General features: G+C 36.2%; 1 protein-coding gene across 1 annotated transcript in view; it reads left to right on the top strand.

The window, feature by feature from the left end:
- The window catches only part of Vinc (vinculin), a 146,714-nt gene extending 142,204 nt beyond the window's left edge, over positions 1–4,510 (top strand). Inside the window, exon 23 of the mRNA XM_089649321.1 lies at positions 2,731–4,510. Within this exon, the coding sequence (XP_089505447.1) occupies positions 2,731–2,838 (108 nt within the window). The 3' untranslated portion in view covers positions 2,839–4,510. The remainder of the gene's footprint in view (positions 1–2,730) is intronic.
- Positions 4,511–21,162: the final 16,652 nt, after the last annotated feature.

Raw genomic sequence — 21,162 nt, 5'->3', positions numbered from 1 at the left:
TACGAGTCGATGTTGTAGAGGATCTGTCATTTCTGTGTACGTCGAATCCTGGCACTCTGAGTCGGTCATCTTCTTTGAGGTACGTTTCGCAAAGTAGAATAATGTCAGTCTGTAAGCTGCTTGTGAGCTCAGTTAATTCCTCTATCTTGGCTCGGATGCTCCAAGCATTCCACATTAGGATTTTTACCTCTGGGCCCTCTTTATCCATTGATGGTGTCGGTGAGAAGTTCCATGAGAATGATCAGCTTTTCCTCTTTGGATGAGCAAGAAGCCAGTCTTCCACGTACTCTGATGAGGTTGCGGAGTAATGACATTATGTCCTCGTCATCAGAGGAGTTTCCGGTGTTTGGCGCTTGGCGTTGTGTGTGAGGCGCTTGGCGTTGTTCCGGTGTGGGCGGTGGGGCCCTTCGTGGTTCTTGAGGTTCAGGAGCCTGTTGCTGGTGGTTGTTTCGGCCCGCTACGTCGGCCCAGGACCGGCCGTCTACTCGGGCCGAGGGGATCTGTACACGAGGCTCTGCCTCTTTGCGCCTCTGGGCGTTGGTGTACTCCTGTCTGCGTTGGAGAGCAGCTACATATGCCACCCTGTTGGGGCATTCACTGTAGTTAGCGGGATGTGCTCCACCGCAATTGCAGCAGACGGCCGGCTCTTCTCTATTCGTTTTGGGGCACTCCGGTGTGGCGTGAGCTCCTTCACATTTTACGCAGCGGGCTACGTGGGCGCAATTTCTGGACCCATGTCCGAAATTTTGGCACCTGTGGCACTGTGTGCCGTATTGGAGGTGGTTGCTCCGGTATTTACGCATTGAGATCCTGCAATGGCACAGGTAGACCACTGCGGCTCTCAGGTGGCCCATATTTGTTTCCTGGCCAAAGTGGGCCAGGTATAGCGGGTATTCCAATCCCGGGGTGGTCATTCTGACGACTGTCCTTGCAGGGAAGCCTTGGGCCTCCAGGTCTTCCATAATTTCGTCTGAAGTCATATCCGGAAGTCCCCTGATGACGGCTGTTGACAGCTGTTTGTGGGCTTCTACGGAGCTCACCACAACGCTAATTTTGCCACCTTTGTTGTAGCGGAAGTTGAAGTTTGCATTTCCTATATGCTTCTGAACTTCGTTGGTAATTTGTCCATGCGTCATGGATCCAATTGTCATGATAATTGGGGGTACTCGAGTACTCTTTCTGAGTGTGCTCGTTGTTGTTTGCTCACGGCTGGTGGACGCCACTGGTCCTGGTGGCGTCGGGCGTCTCTTTTGGGCTGGCGGCGCTGTCTCATGGCTCGGCTCGCTTACCTCGTGTAGCGTTTCGTACTTGTTCGGGTGCACCAGCCGAAATACGGGCTTTGGAAGCGAATGAGGGCGCTTGGAGGACGTAGCCCTGGTCCATTGAACCTCCATTGGTGACGTTGGTCTTGATGCTTGAGATCCGGCGCTGGTGCCGGACTTCGACGGTGATCCTGAGGCGGCGCTGGTGCCGGGCCTTGACGGTGAACGTGATCCGGCGCTAGTGGCCCTCGACGTTGCAAATGTAAATTCTGGCCTGTTTGTCAGTATATTGATCCTATATCCGGTAGCTCCCTCCGGGAATTCCATCGGTAGGTTCTTAGAGCATTTGTTCCTGCGCTCCTTGATTGTGGCGTCCAAAAAGGCTCTCTTAGCGTGACCGGTCATTTTATCGATATTATGAGTATTTTGCCGTACGTGGGAGGGGTAGGGGGGATTTCTGAAATAAATGCAGTAAGATTATAATTTGGGCCGATCTGAATGTCGGCAGTGACCGATTGCACCTAGCGCCTTACGGCTCCAGTTAGCGTCGGTTTGTCACCATTCAGGTCTTCCTTTAGATTTTGCCTATTCTCTGTGTTAACAGTGTCCCAATCCGCCGTGGAACCGATCTTGTTAATCCGCCAGAGAATCAGGCTAATCGCAAATATTTGTTAATGTTCGCAACAATCGCAAGTCTCAGTTAGATCCTTAAAGCCAACTTGAAAGTCGGCTAGACCGATTGCCTCGGGCGCCTTGCGGCACCAAATAGCGTCGGTTTTTGCCACCTTACAAATCTTCCTTTCAACTTGGTCTATTTTCTGTGCTGACAGTGTCCCAATCCGCCGTGGAACCAAACTTGCCAAACCACCAGAAAATACAAACTAGTCATAAGTTCTCAACCCAATCAATCAACCAATGTCCCCACTCTCATTCAAAACTCACAACAATATTTTAACATTTAAATCTCAAATAAAAAGCTGGATTCAAAACATAGGGAGATCAGAAATAGAAGATATACTGAAACCAAATACAGACTGAAACAGAAACCACTCAACTGAACAAAAAAATGCCTTGTAATATATTTATAATTATTAAAAAAAAAACACTATTTAATGTATTTATAATTACTATATATTATCCATACTACAAAATTTTAATAATATCTGAATGAAATCCTCAGTACGGGAGATTCCAGTGAGGATATCATTATATCTATTTGTTACAAAAAAGGAAGATAGTAAAAAACTTATTCAGTCTCACAATACATCCTGATTAGGGTTGCCGTAGACCCACTGGCTCCTGACAGTTGGCAGCAGTTCGTACTATTATGGGGTATTCACACAAAAAATTTTTAATAACCACTAGTTTTGGACCAATTGGCTACGATAACCTAATCTTTTGGTTATTTTTCCTTCTTTCATAATTATTATAACCGTTGTTTTCACTATTTATGTCTTCTCTTCACCAGGTTAAGGAGACAGTCAAGGCCGCAGAAGGTGCCTCCATCAAAATAAGGACTGACCAAGGAGGATACCAACTCCGTTGGGTCAGGAGATCCCCCTGGTACCAGATGTAAAAAAACAGAACCGAGTCACACAATTTTACTAAAAAACACCACATCAGTGCATTAGATACAAGGAATGAAAACATAGAGTAACCTAACCTAACTAATGAAGAGAATTGAGTTGTAGACTTGCAAAACCCACTCTAGAATTTTTGTAATGATGGAGATTTTTTATAGTGTTATTCATATTGTAGCTGTTCGATTTGGACAGATTGATTCGTACTTGTGAATCAATTCAGTGTGATTCATTGTACGGATTGAATCAATTCAGTGTGATTCATCATACGGATTGAATGAATTCAATGCGATTTTCCACTTCAATTGAATCAATTCAGTGTGATTCGTCATGTTAATTGAATCAATTCAGTTGTGCGATTCATCATATCGATTGAATCACTTAATTTGGTAAGGCTTGTATTCTGTCAAAAGTTCGCTAAATGCAACAGATGGACGTATTATAACTTTGTTTTTCGTATTATTCTCGATGTTCGCCAAACACGGCTGATTTCAACTGATCCCACACATTGATTTGTGTTGTTGTGTGATAAGTTTTAAGGACGAAATTAATCGATTGTACGTCGTCATTTATACTGAATTGATTCATTTGATTAATTCGCTTGTCCAATTGATTTGATTCATATGGTATTTTTTTCTCATGCCTGATAAACAGAAGTATTAAAACCTCTAATTATGTTACTCTATTGATGTCTTTCTGTTTGCAATAATATTTTTTTTATAAGATATTTTACTACTACTTTCTAGTGCAAGTGAAATTTATGCTATTTGACAAATAGAATTTTTCATGCCATCGAAATGGATCAATGTAAAAACAAAAAATTATGTCATTTTCAAATATCTAATTTAAATATTTTATATGCGTTTAACGAATCATTTAGTTTAATTTAATGATTAGATTTATAAGTGATGATTTTTTTATTTCGTCGCCATTTTGTTCCATTTTGAATCGTCTAACTTTTTTTTACTTCGTTGGTAAAAATTGTGTTTGATATTCAACAGATTCCTAACTTTATTGACATTTTTATTAAAAATTCTAAATCTCGTTTTGATTTTAAAAATTAATAATTATTAAAAATTTGTTTGTTTGGTTGTTAATTTTATTAAAATTAATATTGTTATCAGTTGTTTACTTTAAATTATTTAATAAATTATTATTGAAAAAAAATATATATTAAGGATATATTTTCGAACATAATCAAAATCAATTTAAAACATTTATTTATTTTACTACTTATTCATTATTATATTTCATTAATTCAAAAATTATTGTTAAAAATAAATTTGACCCCTGAGCGCCAATGTTAAAAATTATTTTTTAACGTTGGCATGTGAGGGGTTAATTTTTTTATATCGTAACGAAACGTGGATACTTCTTTCATTATTCGTAAACGTGTTTATTTCATGCCGATTTTTTTATCGTCTTTAAAATATGTTTAATGATAGAACGTCCAAACCCTTGTCCTGCCGGAAGGAGCTTCCGGAAGGACAATTCGACGAGTGTGCGTCCTGCCAGCAGTACGCAATTTTTTGCGGTTTTTGTATGAATATAAGAGGCTGTCCTTCTAGCAGTACTCGACTTTTATGCATGTTAAAAATAGGCAGAGGTGACAAACTTTCTGTATTTTATTTAATAAAATTAGATATGGGCGCTTATTAACATAACAGGGTAGAAAATAAACAAGAAAATGAAAAAAAAAACGAAAGTGAAAATTGTATTTATTTTGAGAAAATTAAAAAAAGGTATAATAAAATAAGACATGGGCGCTTATTAATATAACAGGGTAGAAAATAAACAAGAAAATGAAGAAAAAAAAACGTAAGTGAAAATTGTATTTACTTTGAGAAAATTAAAAAAAGGATTATGCTGGAATTCCATTCGCGATATGGTAGGTGAAGCAGTTTCTTCCTGTCTGTGGAGAGCATAAAACACATCGCGGACCACATGTCTTGCAAAAAAAGCTCGCCTTCTGCTGTTTTTTGTTGACTCTGGAGCAAACTATACATTTGCGTTGAACTCTCTTTCTGTCATCTGATTTTGACAGGGCCTCAAGAATGTGTTCTCCGCTGTGAGCGATGTTCTCGTGTGGTGGCGGCTCATTCTCTTGTAGGTTATCATCGTCATTAATAGTTAGAGCTAATACCAGGTTGGTAGTAAACCACCTGTGAGACACCTGATCATGTTCGGAGCGAAAGAAATTATTAAAAACCAAATACGCATTCGTTTCTATAATGCCCAGAACTGAGGCATATATTCTATGTTCCCATTTTTGTGTGCCCCAAGCTTTCTCCAATGCCAATCCATCCTGCCTAATGTGATTGTGAATATCGATAGCCGCAGCCCCGTCAAAATATTGCTGGACTAATTTAGGCCGATCGACTTCTCGGTAAAATAAATTTCCTTCATCGTCCCACCTTCTTTTGCGTGATGGCAGGCCAGGCAGTGTCGTTTCGCAAGTGGCTACAAATGTATGAATCTTTTTGTCTCTCCAGGCACAGGCAGTGAGCTGCACAGAGTCTTTTTCTGCTGTACTCACAACAGATGCCCCCTTATGCGTAGGACACTGAGCTGCCATCTCAGACACAGGATAGAAACTATGTGCTGTCTTTACCAGTCCAATAAAATACAATCCAACTTTGAATAACTCCACAGCTGTTTTGACTGAAGCAAACCAAGAGTCACCAACTATAACTCTGCCAGAACCATACCATGGCTCTGTCAATCTCAAAGTAGTTGCAGTTCCTGCGCCAAATTCTCTTTGCCATTTCTTCGTACTCATTGCTTCTTTGCCCTCATTAATTTCCATTCTGATCATAATGTTTGTGTCACTATCACACGCTGTTTTTACTTCACAACCGACTCCTTTTGGTTTTCTTTTAATCTTCATAACTGCTGGCATTCCGTTTTTGAAGTACGCACCCCTTCCATACCAGGCGAACATGGATTCATCTACAGTTATTTTTGACCCAGGATGGATGGTATCTTTTAGTTTATCATTCACCATCGTTACTAATGTTCTAGTGTTACGCCATTTATCAGAAAAATCAAGGTCTGAGGATTGTGTGAAGCGCAATGCCATGAGAATGATCTCAAATCTTTGGCGGCTCATACCAAATCTTTGTCCAAAATTTGCAGGGGGATATATTCCATCAGAGGTGGTATTCCAATAGGATCGTCGATCTGGAAGTTCTTGAAGAGTCATAGCATATAATATGCCAAAAACAGTTAATAATTCCTTCTCGTTCAACAGTTTTTGTCTTGCTGGAAACGAATAGTTGGTGCAATGGACTATGTAACTAAGCTTCTCTCTCGGAAATATCATGAAAAATGCATCCTTGATACTTCGTGCGGGCCCCAATGGTACTAGCAAGGTAGCTTTGAAATAGCCTTGTTGTCGTTGATCGACACGTATTGCTTCATGAAAAGTCCAGGTAACACCCTTTGCAACTGTTGTATTTCGAGCAGAATTTACGTTGCTTGTACTTGAATTCGGATGTACTGAAATACTTGTCTCGTCATCTTCGCTCGAAGAAGAAGAACCCGATTCAGACGATGCTGAAAAAAAATCCATTATTAGTGATCAACAGACGCAAAGGGGTGTAGGTACTCAATATATTTAAACTTAAAATTATTTTCCAAATAAATATAAGCAATAATTATTAGCCAGAAACACCCATACAAATTGAAAAAATCTTCCGAGAAGAAATAATAACCGCCGACGCGTCGCGACGGTACTCACACCCTCCTGATTTCCGGTCAGGTGATCGATCCATTGAGCTACGCCGGCCTATCTCCTGTCCCGTCAAATTATTCAATATGTATTAGAAATATTTCGTTCAACAACTATTGCTTATTTTATTATTTCACCTAAGAACAACATACTTTATTATAGTAGGGAAGGCAATTTTACTTGCTAAATTCCCCACTAGATAGCGTCGCGACAAATTATGTCTACATTTTATTGGTGAATACTTAGAATTGTCAAATATTATTATTTTTCGTCGTCGGCAGTTATTATATCTTCTCGGAAGATTTTTTCAATTTGTATGGGTGTTTCTGGCTAATAATTATTGCTTATAATAATTTGTAATCCTTTGTGATATGCATAAAAACCTTGTCTTATAAACATTAATAAAGTTTATCAGTTAAAAAATAATAAAAATATTTTTAATACACACACACCCAGGCACAGACACACAGGCAAGCACGCGCCCACACACACAGACACGCAAATACATACGCATACATACCCATACAAGTCAAACTTAGCAAAGTTAATTTATGTTGTGCCTGTCAAAAAAAAATTGTCAATCACGTAAATAATGGAAACGAACAAGCAACCTCCAAGTACTATTTTTTCTATGGGAATATACTAGGCTTACTATAAACGTAAGCCTATGAATAAAATAAGAAAGTTTGTACTTACAATGTTCTTCATTTGTATTTGCTTCCACTAAATTGTCATTTTCGGTTTCAGCAATTAGAACTCCAACGGGCACGGTTGATATTTTTTTGTCAATTTCCCAATATACCCTTGCATAATTGTTTTCTAACTTTTTTACAGTGCCCCAACAATAACTAATGTCGTAATTATCACCAAAATGTTTGCGACTCCATGTGTTTAGGCCATCATTTTCGTCGAAATACGTGGCTTTGACGCGAACGCGGACCCCACGTCTTATACTCGCCGCCATTTTGGCCAGACTGATCGCAGAAATACGATTCAAAAACTCGCTGAATCAGAAAGAGACGCACTATGCAATGCAGTTAACGGCATCCTGCTAGCAGGCCTACAAAGCCGCATATAAACAAAAAACTTACGTCCTACCGGTAGTACGTAAAGTCCTGCTGGCAGGACGCTGGACGTTCTATCATTAATGAGTATTTTTAATACAAAAAAACTTACCTAATATTAAAGACTAAACAATCATTTTTTCGACTTTAAACTCTTTTATTATTTTATAAAATTCTTTACTGTACTAGCTTTTGCTTTAAAAATATATTATATAGTCAAAATATTGACAAGAGTCTAAAAATGGTGATAAAAAATGTAGAACCTTTTCAAAAGTTATCAATTTTTAAAAGTAAATGTTCTTACTAATCTGTGAAATGCTTGCCTTAAAATTAGTTACGGATGGAGTACCTTAATATATAAGAAAATATTAAAAGAATTTCAAAGTTGCCAATGCCTAAAAGAAAATTAAATTTGAAAAACAGTGTTTTACCTAAATTGTATTTTTTTCTTAAATTTATTAATAAGCAATGAATTTAAAGGATTATTTTAAAATTGGAATATGTAAAGAGTTGCCTAAAAATGTGCCCTAATAATGTTCGTAAAGGAAAGACTATGAAATTTAACCCTTTGTACGCATTTGGCTCATATTTGAGCCGTGTCAAAAACACCCATGAATGGGAAATGAAGGGTCAATTTGTTTTTAAAAGCAATCATATTCAATATTGTAATTGATGGAAAAGCACTGAAGATATTTAATTGTTAAATGTGAATTTGTAAAAAACATGGATATTTAAAAAATATCACAAAAATGCCCATTAACGTAAAATACATTGAAATTTTTGTCAATTAATAATTTTTATCCATGTTTTTTGACAATCGATGTATGGCCAATTTGCTTTTTTATGTCTTTGTAACTTAGACTAGCAGTCCAATGTCTAGAAGAATGACCTCAACCTAAATGTACACAACGTTTGTGTAAATGTACACAACGTTGGTGTAAATGTACACAACTTTGGTGTAAATCTACACAACGTTGGTGTAAATGTACACAATGTTGGTGTAAATCTACACAATGTTGGTGTAAATGTACACAATGTTGGTGTAAATGTACACAGCGTTGGTGTAAATGTACACAAGTTTGTGCAATATTAGTTTATTCTTCCATAACTGTAGCTTAAACATACAGATATAATCATTGTAACTTTGCAAGATATATATTTTATATCCATGTACATTATTCATACAAATATTATATACATAATATTTTTATAGTAAGCCAATCCCACAATGAACATTGTAGCGTTGGAAAGAACAAAAGAAGATGTGCTGCACTGTCGGCCATTTTGTGTAGTCATGTTTTCAAGATGGTCGCCATTTTAGGCTGCCAAATGCTTTCATTTAAATACAGTGAAAATCAATGTAAAATAGTTAAATTAATTTAAATTAAAAGCTCGCTAATATTGAGTAGGATATATAAAACCAATTTATGTTTACAGTGATCAACTTCTTTGAACACTTCTCTCAATAGGAGATTCAAAAAACATTGTTTTGATTTATTATAATTTTTTTAGTAAAATTCATTACTTTCCTGTAAAAGCATAAAAAGTGTGATTCTGAGCTTATCTAGACTGAGTTATTCTAGACTGCAGCCTGCAGGGTGAAGATTTCTCTGAATTTTAACTAGATAACATGTCTGATTTTATAAATGTGGCATTTGGCCATCTTGGAAGCTGATTTTGGTTATGTAATTTCATCCTTACGCTACATCTTTTACGGCTATGTAATCTAAGGTTGTAATAATCCCATTTAAAATGTGCTTACCCGTAAATAATGCGACAAATTACATGATTTTAAGTTTGTCTTATTACATTTATAACGTAAACAGTGAAATAAATGATAGTCCACTAATATTTATATGATTTTTTTTATTTTCATTTGCCTTATTTTTCATTTGCATTTTTGTACATATGGTATTTATTTGTTTTATGTAAAATTTTTGCAACACAAGTACTCTCTCAGTAATCTGCCGCTCCATTATCTGACAACTACTATAAACCGTCATTATTTTTACTACTTGAAAGCCCAAAATCAAGCTCTATAATTGGCCGGTATTCGTATATCAAATTCAGTAGTCTGCAGCGTGCTTAGATTCAAGTGCCTAGCTTTGTACACTGATAGGTTGGTTACGCAGTCAGTTTCTTTACCGCCATGTAGCTTGCTAGAGCTGATCGTTACACTAATTATTATTGTTGTTTTTAGTTATTTCTCTGTATTCTAGAAACTGTCGTGTTTCTGTTCATTTCGTTCTGCGTCATTTAAAGAAAATTTAATTAACGAAATGGTGTCTTCCCGCAAGCGTAAACATGACACAGTGACAGCCCGGCTGCAGATTCGCCGCTCTGGCAACCCTGCAACTGCACTGTGAATCATAGACCGACTACTAGAAGATCATCAAATTACGCAGACTTCTTTTAGACGTGAAGAGATAATACAACGCCCTTTGAAAGCTTGGACTCTTTGGGGACGTTCTCCAAGACACTGCACCGCAGGAGCGCCTACATAAATGATGTGCAAGCGCCAGCCGACAGTCAAGTACTCATTCGTTCTCAGCCGCACGAACCGAGCTACAATCGCTACTGATGACACGTGCGTTCCAGCCGTGCCCGACGCCAGCATTCCGAGGCCAACATGTGTCACTTGCGTCTCCAGCCTACGTTGCGATGGTCTTCCGAGACCGACCCTCGTCTCCGGCCCCTTGCACCGCCAGAGCCTCCGCCGGCACGGTGTCGATTGAGGAACATAGGAAGATTAAAGCACCTCCATACTCCTCTTCTCTTCGAGCAAACCTTCCATTACGAACTCAGTGACTTCCTTATTCTCAATTATTATCGTCATTGATTAACGAGATCTGCCATTTCATGAATAACATTTATTTTTCTCTCTCTACCACTTTCATACACACCCACAGCACCTTAACTTTTAATAACGAAAAATTAAAACTTTACGAAAGATAGCGGTGATTTTACGAAATACCTATTTTCATTTTTAGCATATTTTGTATGTATTACTATAATCTATCACTTTCACCATTGCAATTGGAAACTTGCCAGGTTTTTCGGGTGGCGAATTATTGAGAGAGTACTGGATATATATATTTTAACCTTATCTTTGCGGCCGTCACATAAATGATCCATCGGCGGCTATTGCCGTACACGTATGTAGCTTATGTGATTCATGAAGTTGAAAAGGCCAGCGTTGTAAAGGTTAATGGCTTTATCGTAGAAGGCATAATATGATACAGGGTGATTGTCGGGAGCGAAACGCCACACAAATCCACTCCGACACACTCCTTGCTTCATTGACTTTTTTTCAATTTCACTAAAAAATATTCTTCTATGAAGTCGAATGACAAGTTTCAAACATAATGCATCTGTACGAGTGCTGTGTTCAGGTCAGTATATATAGGTAATACATAGTATTGAATAGATGACTAAACTTTTTTTTCATGTTAATATAAGTACATATGAATTTTCAATTTAAAACCCAGTAAAATTCTACCTCTAAATTATGTACCTATCCTTAGCTAGTTTTTTAATCCTATATCCTATAAAAATTCAAAATAGTTTATAGTGTTTCAAACAAAAATATTTTCAATGCAAATCCGTGTATCCTATTATTAGAGTGAACGATACTTTCAGTATTGCTCGGATGAAAAACTGCCACTCAGAATCGAAACGTTGCTTAATATGGCAATAGCCGTGCTTAGTGACCGGGGGGTCTAGCATAGTGAAATCGATGACTTTACAATATTTGATCGATAGGCGTAACTACCAATTTTCTGAGTACGTTTGTGCTGTGATAGCCAGACCAATCTCCATATATGCCGGCAGCACTGGAAGTATTTTCATTCGTCAGACGGCTAGGTAAAAGTTAAAAATACTAATAAATTGACAATGTTGAATTGAAATAATATCTTTAATTTACATTGGCAGTCCGAATTTAGTTTTTGACGAAAATACGGAGTTAATTAGTTCATGAAGTCATAACTAAAAGCTTTTGTTTCTCCAGGCTGGAACGGAATCAATTGATCGCGTCTTAGATGTATAATTAAGTCTATGGATTGTGTATACAATTTCTTTCAGTTCTAAGAGCTTAGTTAGTTCACCTGCATTTATTAATTAGCGAATTATTTTGCATAACGAACGACGTTATCCAAAAAGTTGTGCATATTGTCTGCTTATCTGACACCTTCATAGACTAAATTAGACTAGACACGGCATAATCATTTAAAAATAACCCCAACACAATTTTGGTTTGGTTCACGTGCACATTTATGAAAAGGCCCACGCATTGTGTCGCAATGCGAAATGGGCACTGTGCATTGCGTTTTAACCTTTTGTTGGTCTAGAGCAGGGGTCTCCAAACTTTTCAGCCGGAGGGCCACATTGACTACTCCAGTGAGTTCAGAGTGCCAAAACCGTTTTAATTTCTAGACACCCATATTTTCTGTCCTAGGGAGGGGGGGGGGGTAGACAAAAGACAAATTTTTGATACTCGTTTCTCAGACCTTGATATCATTGCGAATCAAATAAAGATTTTTCAAAAAAATCCTCTCGATATATTCGCGCGATACTTGTGGACGCAATGTATTGGTGCCAAGTACCTCGCCAACGAGCATATTTATTTATTCGCATGAAAAAATTCGCGGAGTTTTCGCCCCTTCTGAGCAAGGTCTTAGCCATTAGCTGTCGCGGGTCCTTGATGACACTGGTCATAAGATGTCGCGGGCCGGATGGAAGACACTGGCGGGCCGGATACGGCCCGCGGGCCGTAGTTTGGAGACCCCTGGTCTAGAGTAAGCTATTTTGCTTCTCAGCTATGCTGGGCAAGTTCATTTTTTCAATCACAAAAATAACCCAGTTCCAAATATTTAAATTTGAATTATGTCCATATTACAACACCTCTGAGAACAAATTCTCCGTGGCTTCGCTTACGAGTTTGAACGCTTGTACAAAGAGTTTAAACAGAGTTGGGTTGTTAAGTTCATCTCCATATTTGTGACGTACGCTACGTGGCGTTATTTTAAAAATGAATATAACTAGACAGGGCTAATCTAGTATAATACATCAATGGACACCTTGGATGCCGCGCTGAAAGCAGCCGCTTTTGTCTATCGACTGTCAGAATCTAACTGACCATAGATGAGGGATTTCGTCAATATCGTTTTGACATAGGGCTTTATCACTTGTCCATGCTAGACCTCCAGACCTGAATAGTCAGGTACTTCCACTTTACCACGTCCTTCAGCTCATGACATATCCCAATTAGGGATGCAGTAGTTTCATATGTTATTAATTTATATTGATGATAAATAAATAAAATTCAACATTTGTAGCACAATCTACTTAAGAAATTATTACATATTGAATTCTTCCATATTACGCGGAAAAACTAGCCAAAATAGTATATTTTTATTCTTATGAAAAATAATTAAAGAATAAATTTAGCCTTAGAAATGTTGTGATAATATGTATTGCTTATCGCTGTAAAATATGTATATATTTATAGCGTAATTATTTTTGCTAGCATAAATAGATGCATAAAAATCTTGTAGCTAAGCAACAAAGAATAATTATTGCTTTCGCATTTTAACTTTAACTATAAAGCAGAAATCTATTTATCTGTTGAGCAAAACCTCTCGAACTGTGAGGCCTGGCATCATGAAATTTGAAAAGTTTTTCTGTTTGCAGAAAAGCGCCATTTCCATCTTACTTTTAGACAGAAGTGTTTTAAGCTTGCAGCAGTCACATCCGTCATGAGATATGGAGCATTGAAATTTCCATTTAACTTGTTTTATCCCATGTGGCCAAACCTCTCGAACAGTGAGTCTGGCATCATGAAATTTGAAAAGTTTTTCTGTTTGCCGAACAGCGCCATTTCCATACTTTTGACAGAAGTATTTTCAGCTTGCAACTCACTTCCGTCTTGAGATATGGAGTTTTGAAATTTACATGTAACTTGTTTTATCGCATTTAGCAAAAACTCTCAAACAGTGAGGTATGGCGTAAAGAAATTTGAAAAGTTTTTTGTGTGTGCCTAATAGCACCATTTCCATCTTACTTTCCGACAGAAGTATTATTATCAGCTTATAACAGTCACTTCCATTTAATTTGTTTTATATTTACAAACATGTTTTATTGTCCTTAGCAATTTAACATTATATTATGGCTAGTAATTTGTGATTGTGCAAAGATCTCATATACATCAGTTTCGTTCCTACCATAACAGCCCGGTTTTAACTGCAGGGTCCAAGTACAATTTTTACAGCATGTTATAAATTTCTTAAATACACATAATAAATAGTCAACCTATATATAATATCATGAAATATATTATACCTGTGTGATATCTTAGAGTTCCTGTATTACAGAGATGCACAACCAACGGCCCGCAAACCCATTTCTTGCCTTATTTAAAGTTGGCCCACTTACCTGCTATCAAACATATGAAACACGATTTTTTTGTTAAGGCGAAGCTTAATGCTAAATCATTATTTTGATTAATCTTTACAACGAATTGGTGTACATTATGAATACCGAAAAATAAGTTTAGATAAATTGAAGGTTTTACTATCGTTTCGCTTGAGTAGAATACAAATAAAAAAATAAATTACTCCATAAAAAATATAAATGCAAACTACTAAAAAAAACATTTTTTCAATAGAAATGTATGAACCCATAAAGGAAACAACTTAAAAAAAATACAGTATTATAGCTAAGATTATCTCTGACAGTTTCACTTGATTAACTTTTTTGCTTTCTTTTAAAATTATTTACAAAATAAATAAAAAACAGTTTTTTGCTTGAATTCGAACGTTTCTAGTCTCCGTTTGTCAAGCGATTTTAATGCTTATCACCTACAATATAAGGTATACCAAGAATATACAAATTTTTGGCTTGTAGCTTTCTCTAATACCCCGTGTCCTAAATAAATTCGATTTGTTGGTAGTGTGCCTATTTGAGATTTCTCGCCAAATATATGGAAAAATAAATGGTTCTAAGTTCCCAAAATCTATTTGGGAGGTTCAGGTTCAGGTCTCGTAGTGGGAGGGATGGATTCATACTTTCGTCGCTCCTGGATTCCTATCCACCCCTCATACCTTTTCCTTCCAAGAACTCCCCTTTCTTAAAAAAAAAGACTCTATACACAACATCCTCAAAGATGAAATAGTCCCTGAAGAAATTTATTTCCTCAGGGCTTCCTGTGTTGAGTTAATGTAAAAATATGATTCCATGATAACTCGACACAATGAAAATTCTACACACCTTTAAAGTGATATAAAGTCATTAAAACCTATTTAAGCTTGTTTTTGTTTCATCACTTTTCATGACTTTATATCACTTTTTAAAGGTGTGTTGAATTGTCATTTTGATGAGTCATGTAAAGTGATGAAACAAAAACAAGCCTAAATATTTTAATGATTTTTTCATCACTTTTCAAGACTTTATATCACTTTTTAAGGTGTGTTGAATTGTCATTGTGATGAGTCATGAAAAGTGATGAAACAAAAACAGTGTAAAATGTTAATTATTTTTTTATAACTTTTCATGACTTTATATCATTTTTTAAAGGTGTGTTCAATTGTCAATTTGATGAGTTATCCAGTCACAAAAAAAAATATACTCTGCGATCTGTGAAAGTTTGATAAACAGGTAAACGTTACTAAATGGATTGTGCATCACTGATTTAATATATACACTGTATTAATTAAGAACTATTTTTAGCTTGCAGTGCCATTTCCATCACAAGTTATGGAGCTTTGAGATATCCATTTAACTGTCAATAAATGAGACACCAATTGTTTGTTCCATAATAATTTTAAATAATGTGTTTTGTTTAATGCTACATTATAGATATTAACAGAATAAAAATTATAACAGATATAAATAATATTTTTAACAAACTCCCAATAATTTATTTTTATATCTATGAATGTAATTGATTAATTAATTTAGGGTGTATTTCATTACTTCTGAGTAAACTGTTGAGTAAATACTCGTCAAGTCACTTTAATGACCTATGGCTGAGTTGGCATCGTGTTTGGGTTCCACCCAGGTGTAGCGTGTTCAATTCCTCAGCTGGCTAATCCTCCATCACAATACAAGCAATATTTTCCGTTTACTGTGGTGGTAGTAGGAGATTGTCAAATATTGTCAGGTTATTCGTAACCAGGGGATGTTTGTCTTTATTTTGTAAATTCAATGATAGGATTAACATGGCAGTAAAAACAGGCATTTACTTGACGTGTAGTATCACACAGAGATGGTGAAACAGATAATCTATGGCGCTAATCAACAATTTACTCAGAGGTGTTGAAATACCCACTAACAATAGTGTTTAACCTAAAAGAAGATCGAAGCAAGTATGTTTTCAACCGGCCTAAAATGTGTAGAAATCGTATTGCAGATTGCAATGAAATGTGTAGAGTAATCTTGTAAGAATTGTTCTAGAGTAGAAGTATTGAGTAAAGAATTTATTAACAATGTTGCCAGTATATTTAAGATTGGGTTGTAACATTGTCACTAACCCTTAGGAGCTGAAGTCCTGCAATTTCAGTGTTTATGAATTGTGCTTACGCACGTCACGAAGCAATGCAATTGGAGTGTCGACCTTATTAATTCATTTTGCCTTTGGTTATTACTTCTACTGGGTTTGTTAAACAAAAATTAAAATGTAACTTTATCAAGTATGGTATTGTTTTCATGTTGGCCTTAACAAAAAATGTATTTTTATTTATTGAATATTCTTGCCGGCTCCTACCGGTTAAACCTTCCTCGCCGGTGCTGTCAACTGATGTGATGTGTCTCTAATTATTTAAATATCTCTGTAAATATACTAAACACAGCGTTCATATTTTAGACGTTCTTCAGCAATACAGTTATGTATCAGATAAAATAATTAAAATATAGTATAAGTGTCTATCGAATGTAACAGAAAAAAATTGTTTTTTAGATAAATTGGGAAAAATTTAGTTGATATATATACCTATGGCTGTTAACTTGCAGAGTGGTGCGGTAGTCAGTGAGAAAGGCGTTTCGTTCACCATGCCGCGATGCGTGATCGTCAACAATAGCTTGCGGTCTGCCAGCTGTAACGGATGTATCATGCATTTTATGCGTGGCCAATTTTTCCTCGTTTTCAGCACCAACACGTAATATTTAACTTATGCCTGTGTGTACTATTGATAAAATGATTAACGTAAGTTATAAATGTAAACTTTTTATCCAACTTAAAAATTCTAAATGTGTACGCTGCGTACTGAATATACAGCAACGGAGCTCGAGGGATTTTCTAGCACCGTAAGGGAGGGTTAAATAATGGCCAATCCCGTTTGTTTCAGCTTTTGAACAAATTTTGATTATCAGAAAAGCACGACTGTCATGTTGTTATGCATATCAGCTGATCACAATTTGATAAAAAGCTGAAATTGCCCTAGAATTAGCGTTTAACGGGGACCTTTCAAATGTAAAAAATAAACAAAATGGCGCTGATTGGCCATTTGATGATTGTATGTTACATTTGAATTTCTGCGAAACACCGCAACCTGAATCTGTGCGTAGAATTTTAAAGTTTGTGTAGACTGAATGAGGAATAACTTTTTTTGGCCTCTAATTGAATTTTTGTATCAAAGTGTTGTAATATTTACATTACCATTACTAGTAGAATACCACTTATTAAATGTACACATAATGTAGAATTTTCTAAAGTGACAATCTAATCAGATCTGTCAGTGGCTGAGTGAAAAATGCGTCGGTTTCCCACCCAGACGTAGTGGGTTCAATTCCTAGACTCGCTAAGTCGTCCATCATTGCACAAGCAACATCTTTCCACTATAATGATCGTAGTAGGAGTTTAAAAAATATTTTTAGGTTATTTGTAACCCGCGAATTTCTGTCTTTCTAAAAAAGTTTAATGTTGTGTTGATTCAGTTAATTTTTTCTAACCTAACCTAACTGGGCAACTGCTCTAAACCATTGAGCTATTGTGGCAATCTTTTGATCTTCTATTAACGCATTCATTGTGACATTAAATTGACATATTTAATAACCGTGGCATCTAGGATTACGGCTATGGCCGTTGTCACAAACAATGCTTGAAACATGCTCGTTGTGACACTAAATGGAGACATGCTTCAGTAACTCAATTGAATTTTTCTGTCTTGTAAGATATTTGTAGGATTATGGCTATAGCCGTTGTCACAAACAATGCTTGTAACATGCTCGTTGTGACACTGCCTGCTTGAATTAACTCACTTCAGATTTCAGTCTTGTAAGATTATTGATAAGTTGTCACAAACAATGCTTGCAACATGTTCATTGAGACCATTGCTAATAGAAACAAAGAGAGATGTGCGATGGAAGTGGACCGTCGCCGAGCTACGACCAAACTGCACTACTATCAAAGTGACAATGAGTGTTATGGTTTGGTGTTTAGATAAAAATAAAGACGAGGCGTGGTTGCGCATACATTTTTTTTTTAATGTTCACGTCACATGAACGCCCCTGTCTGTACAGTGTAAAGGCATGGGAACTATATCGCCACCCGGTTGGGCAGCGTTGTGAGATGGGTTAAGGTAGGGGCAGTAGGAAGGGATTTATTAATGCGGGTCTTGAAGAGGTTCGGATTATATGAAGGAGGAAAAACAGATGCCGGTAGCTCGTAACACATACAAAAACGAGTCGAAAAAAACGGCCTCATGAAGCCAACATCAACTGTGAACGAGTGTTCCGCTCATATACGCCAAGTTTCAAGTGCACCGGGATCAATGATGCTAGCTTCTTAGAGCAGGCTTTATTAAAATACCTGTAGAATGGACTCAGCATGCCCACATTGCGTCTGTGCATTAGATCAGGCAATTGGTCTGTTAACAATGGTTGTCAATAAGACAGACAGCCGTCTTTTGCACAGAAACGAGTAGGTTTATCAAGTATTGCGGGGCTCCAGCCCAGAGGTGGCTCTCAAGATCAATTGTTGGGCATACTTGAGATTTGTATAGATGCGTTTTGCAGTAGTATGGGTGAACAATGTTGGCAACGCTTTCATGCTACTGTTCTTATATCAATACCTTCATTCTACATATGATCTATCTCGCAATCAGAGGTTGTTATTTGACTTGTACGATTTCATGTTAATAATGGTTCATGGCACATCTCCTTTGTTTTTATTATCTATGATTGTGGAAGGAAGTTGTGTGCGGTAATATTTTATCAAGTAATTCTCGCCTCATTTCAGGTTTGTTTTTGTAAGATAGACCACATGTTTGTTTAAAAAATTGTACTAATGAAAAATTTATTATGTAGTTTCAAAAATTCGCTGAGCCTAGATTTGAAAACAACTTTTTTAGTATACTTTCGATACATAAATAAAAATGTTAAGGCGATGCACTACATCGTGTAGTATTTTAAATTGAGCCGCTATCAATAACAACCCTTACGTAGATGGCGATAAGGTATAAATTCCCGCTTAACACCATCCGCCTGTTTTGATGCAAGAAAAAAACATGGCCAAAAAGTGCCTTTTATTTTATTTTGTGGATGTTCAGGCATAAATATATTTTTTTTTTTCGATCATTTTATAAATAACTTAATTTGCCACATTATACAGTAAAATCATAACCGAAAATGGGTTCGTAACCGTAAGTAGGAGATTTTAAACTTTAAAGCAGTTTTCATAGGCCTTATACATTATTTTTTTCTGAGCTTATAAAAAGACTTATCTAAAAAATACTCGATTGTTGCAAAGGCCAAGATGTATTCTACTCGCAGTATTTAATGAAAGCATCTGAAACATTTCTAGGCGATCAAATTTTCAAACCAAAAACACATGATTTTGCATTACTACGTATGGCATCGCCTTAATTTTCTTTTGTTAAAAATCTTAAATCTCTGAAAGATATTCACCGATTGCTTTGAAATTTTGACACAACTTTGCATTTGAATACGCATGCGTTTTTTTATACCTGTATTAGATAGATGTCACCTGAGACGGAAAAATGTGCTTTTTTTTGAAAAACAGCGCCCTCTGTTGGACAAACATACTTTTACTGAAAAGTAGCGCCATCTGTTGGACGTAAAAGCAACATGCGCTATTGCTTATCTATCTGCACAGAGAGAATGAGCCATAGCAACGCGTGGCGGGGTACAGCTAGTTATAAATAGAATTGCAATATTTTACATCAAAATTTCGAAAACAAATAACCGCTTTCATACAAACTTCAAGATTTTAAATGAGTTTTACGAATTGTAAATATTTGTTTTTATTGTCTCCTGTAAAGTTTGTATATTATTGTGGCTTGAAGGGTTTTAGCAAACCGCAGTCTTAACCAGTCTAATAAGTCACCAGTATAACCTATGTCTATATTTATTTATTTATTTATTACACGCCCTAGTGGGCTTTTCTTTAAAAAAAAATACAAGCATTTTGTATCAGAGTAAACACTTAAAAATTAATACAATAAAGAAGAATGTAAACATAATGGCAAAAATGAATCCTCACGCATATAATTGAATTTAAAAGATTCAACAAAACAAAATAGTAGAAGCGGAGAAGTTATATGGGTACATAGGTCTATTTGTGTCTAGAAGAATAAAAGTGATAGAATATACAACATTTATACAGATTAGTTTTCAAATAAAATATATCACCCAGATCAGAAAGATTGTGAAGTCTCGGAATCGGAGAATTTTGGTAAGCTAGTGTCCTGGTGTTATTGAAGTAAAAAGGTAAGAAATGTCGGCATGATTTTTTGGGAACATGGATATTGATACATTGAAGTAATTCGGGACAGTCAATTTTAAAATGTAGTATTCTTTGTAACAGTATTAAATCTGTGCTTATTCTTCTTTCTGAAAGTTTCAATAGAGACATTTTATCCAAGAGGTAATTGTAATTTATGTTTTGTATAGGAATATGCAATTTATAATTTATAAACCTTAGAAACTTATATACCACTATTCAGAGTTGAAATGTTGCTTGAAATGACTTTAGCCATGTGTTTGGTGACCAAATCTGAACAGCCAGCCTCATAACATACTCCGATTGGGGATACCATAGTGCCACAGGTTTAATATTATTTATCTACAGTATTTGCATAATTTTTTATTATCTGTATTGGCGAGGTCAGTTTTATTTCAAATCGGTATAGATCACACTTCTAAACATTTTGTGTTCAGTGGTTTGAGACCTATTTTGTAGCGGTATTGACTCACCTATGTAACTATTTAATATTAATCAAAAAAACTAGACTTAGATTTCTGCAAGCGCTTCGAGAAATTATTATTAACAGTGCTTTCATAATATTGTATTAATAACTAATTGTAATGAGTGTAAAATAAATATATTAAAATAATTACATTGTATTTATTTAAGAGTAAATTTAAAAGACCAACATCATCCTTGGACATATATATAAATAACTAACTAACCTTCATGCTGTTCCGCAGGGGTAAGCAGATATGATAGACCGCCAAACAACTCTACTTTGGCACACACTCCTTGCCTCATTAACATACTCTTCTGTTATTAT

This window comes from Hesperophylax consimilis, chromosome 29, assembly GCF_061612785.1.
Source record: "Hesperophylax consimilis isolate HC1 chromosome 29, BYU_Hcon_1.0, whole genome shotgun sequence".
Taxonomy (NCBI): Eukaryota; Metazoa; Arthropoda; class Insecta; order Trichoptera; family Limnephilidae; genus Hesperophylax; species Hesperophylax consimilis.
The sequence above is the reverse complement of the archived record's forward strand: the minus strand, read 5'-3'. Positions and strand labels throughout refer to the sequence as shown.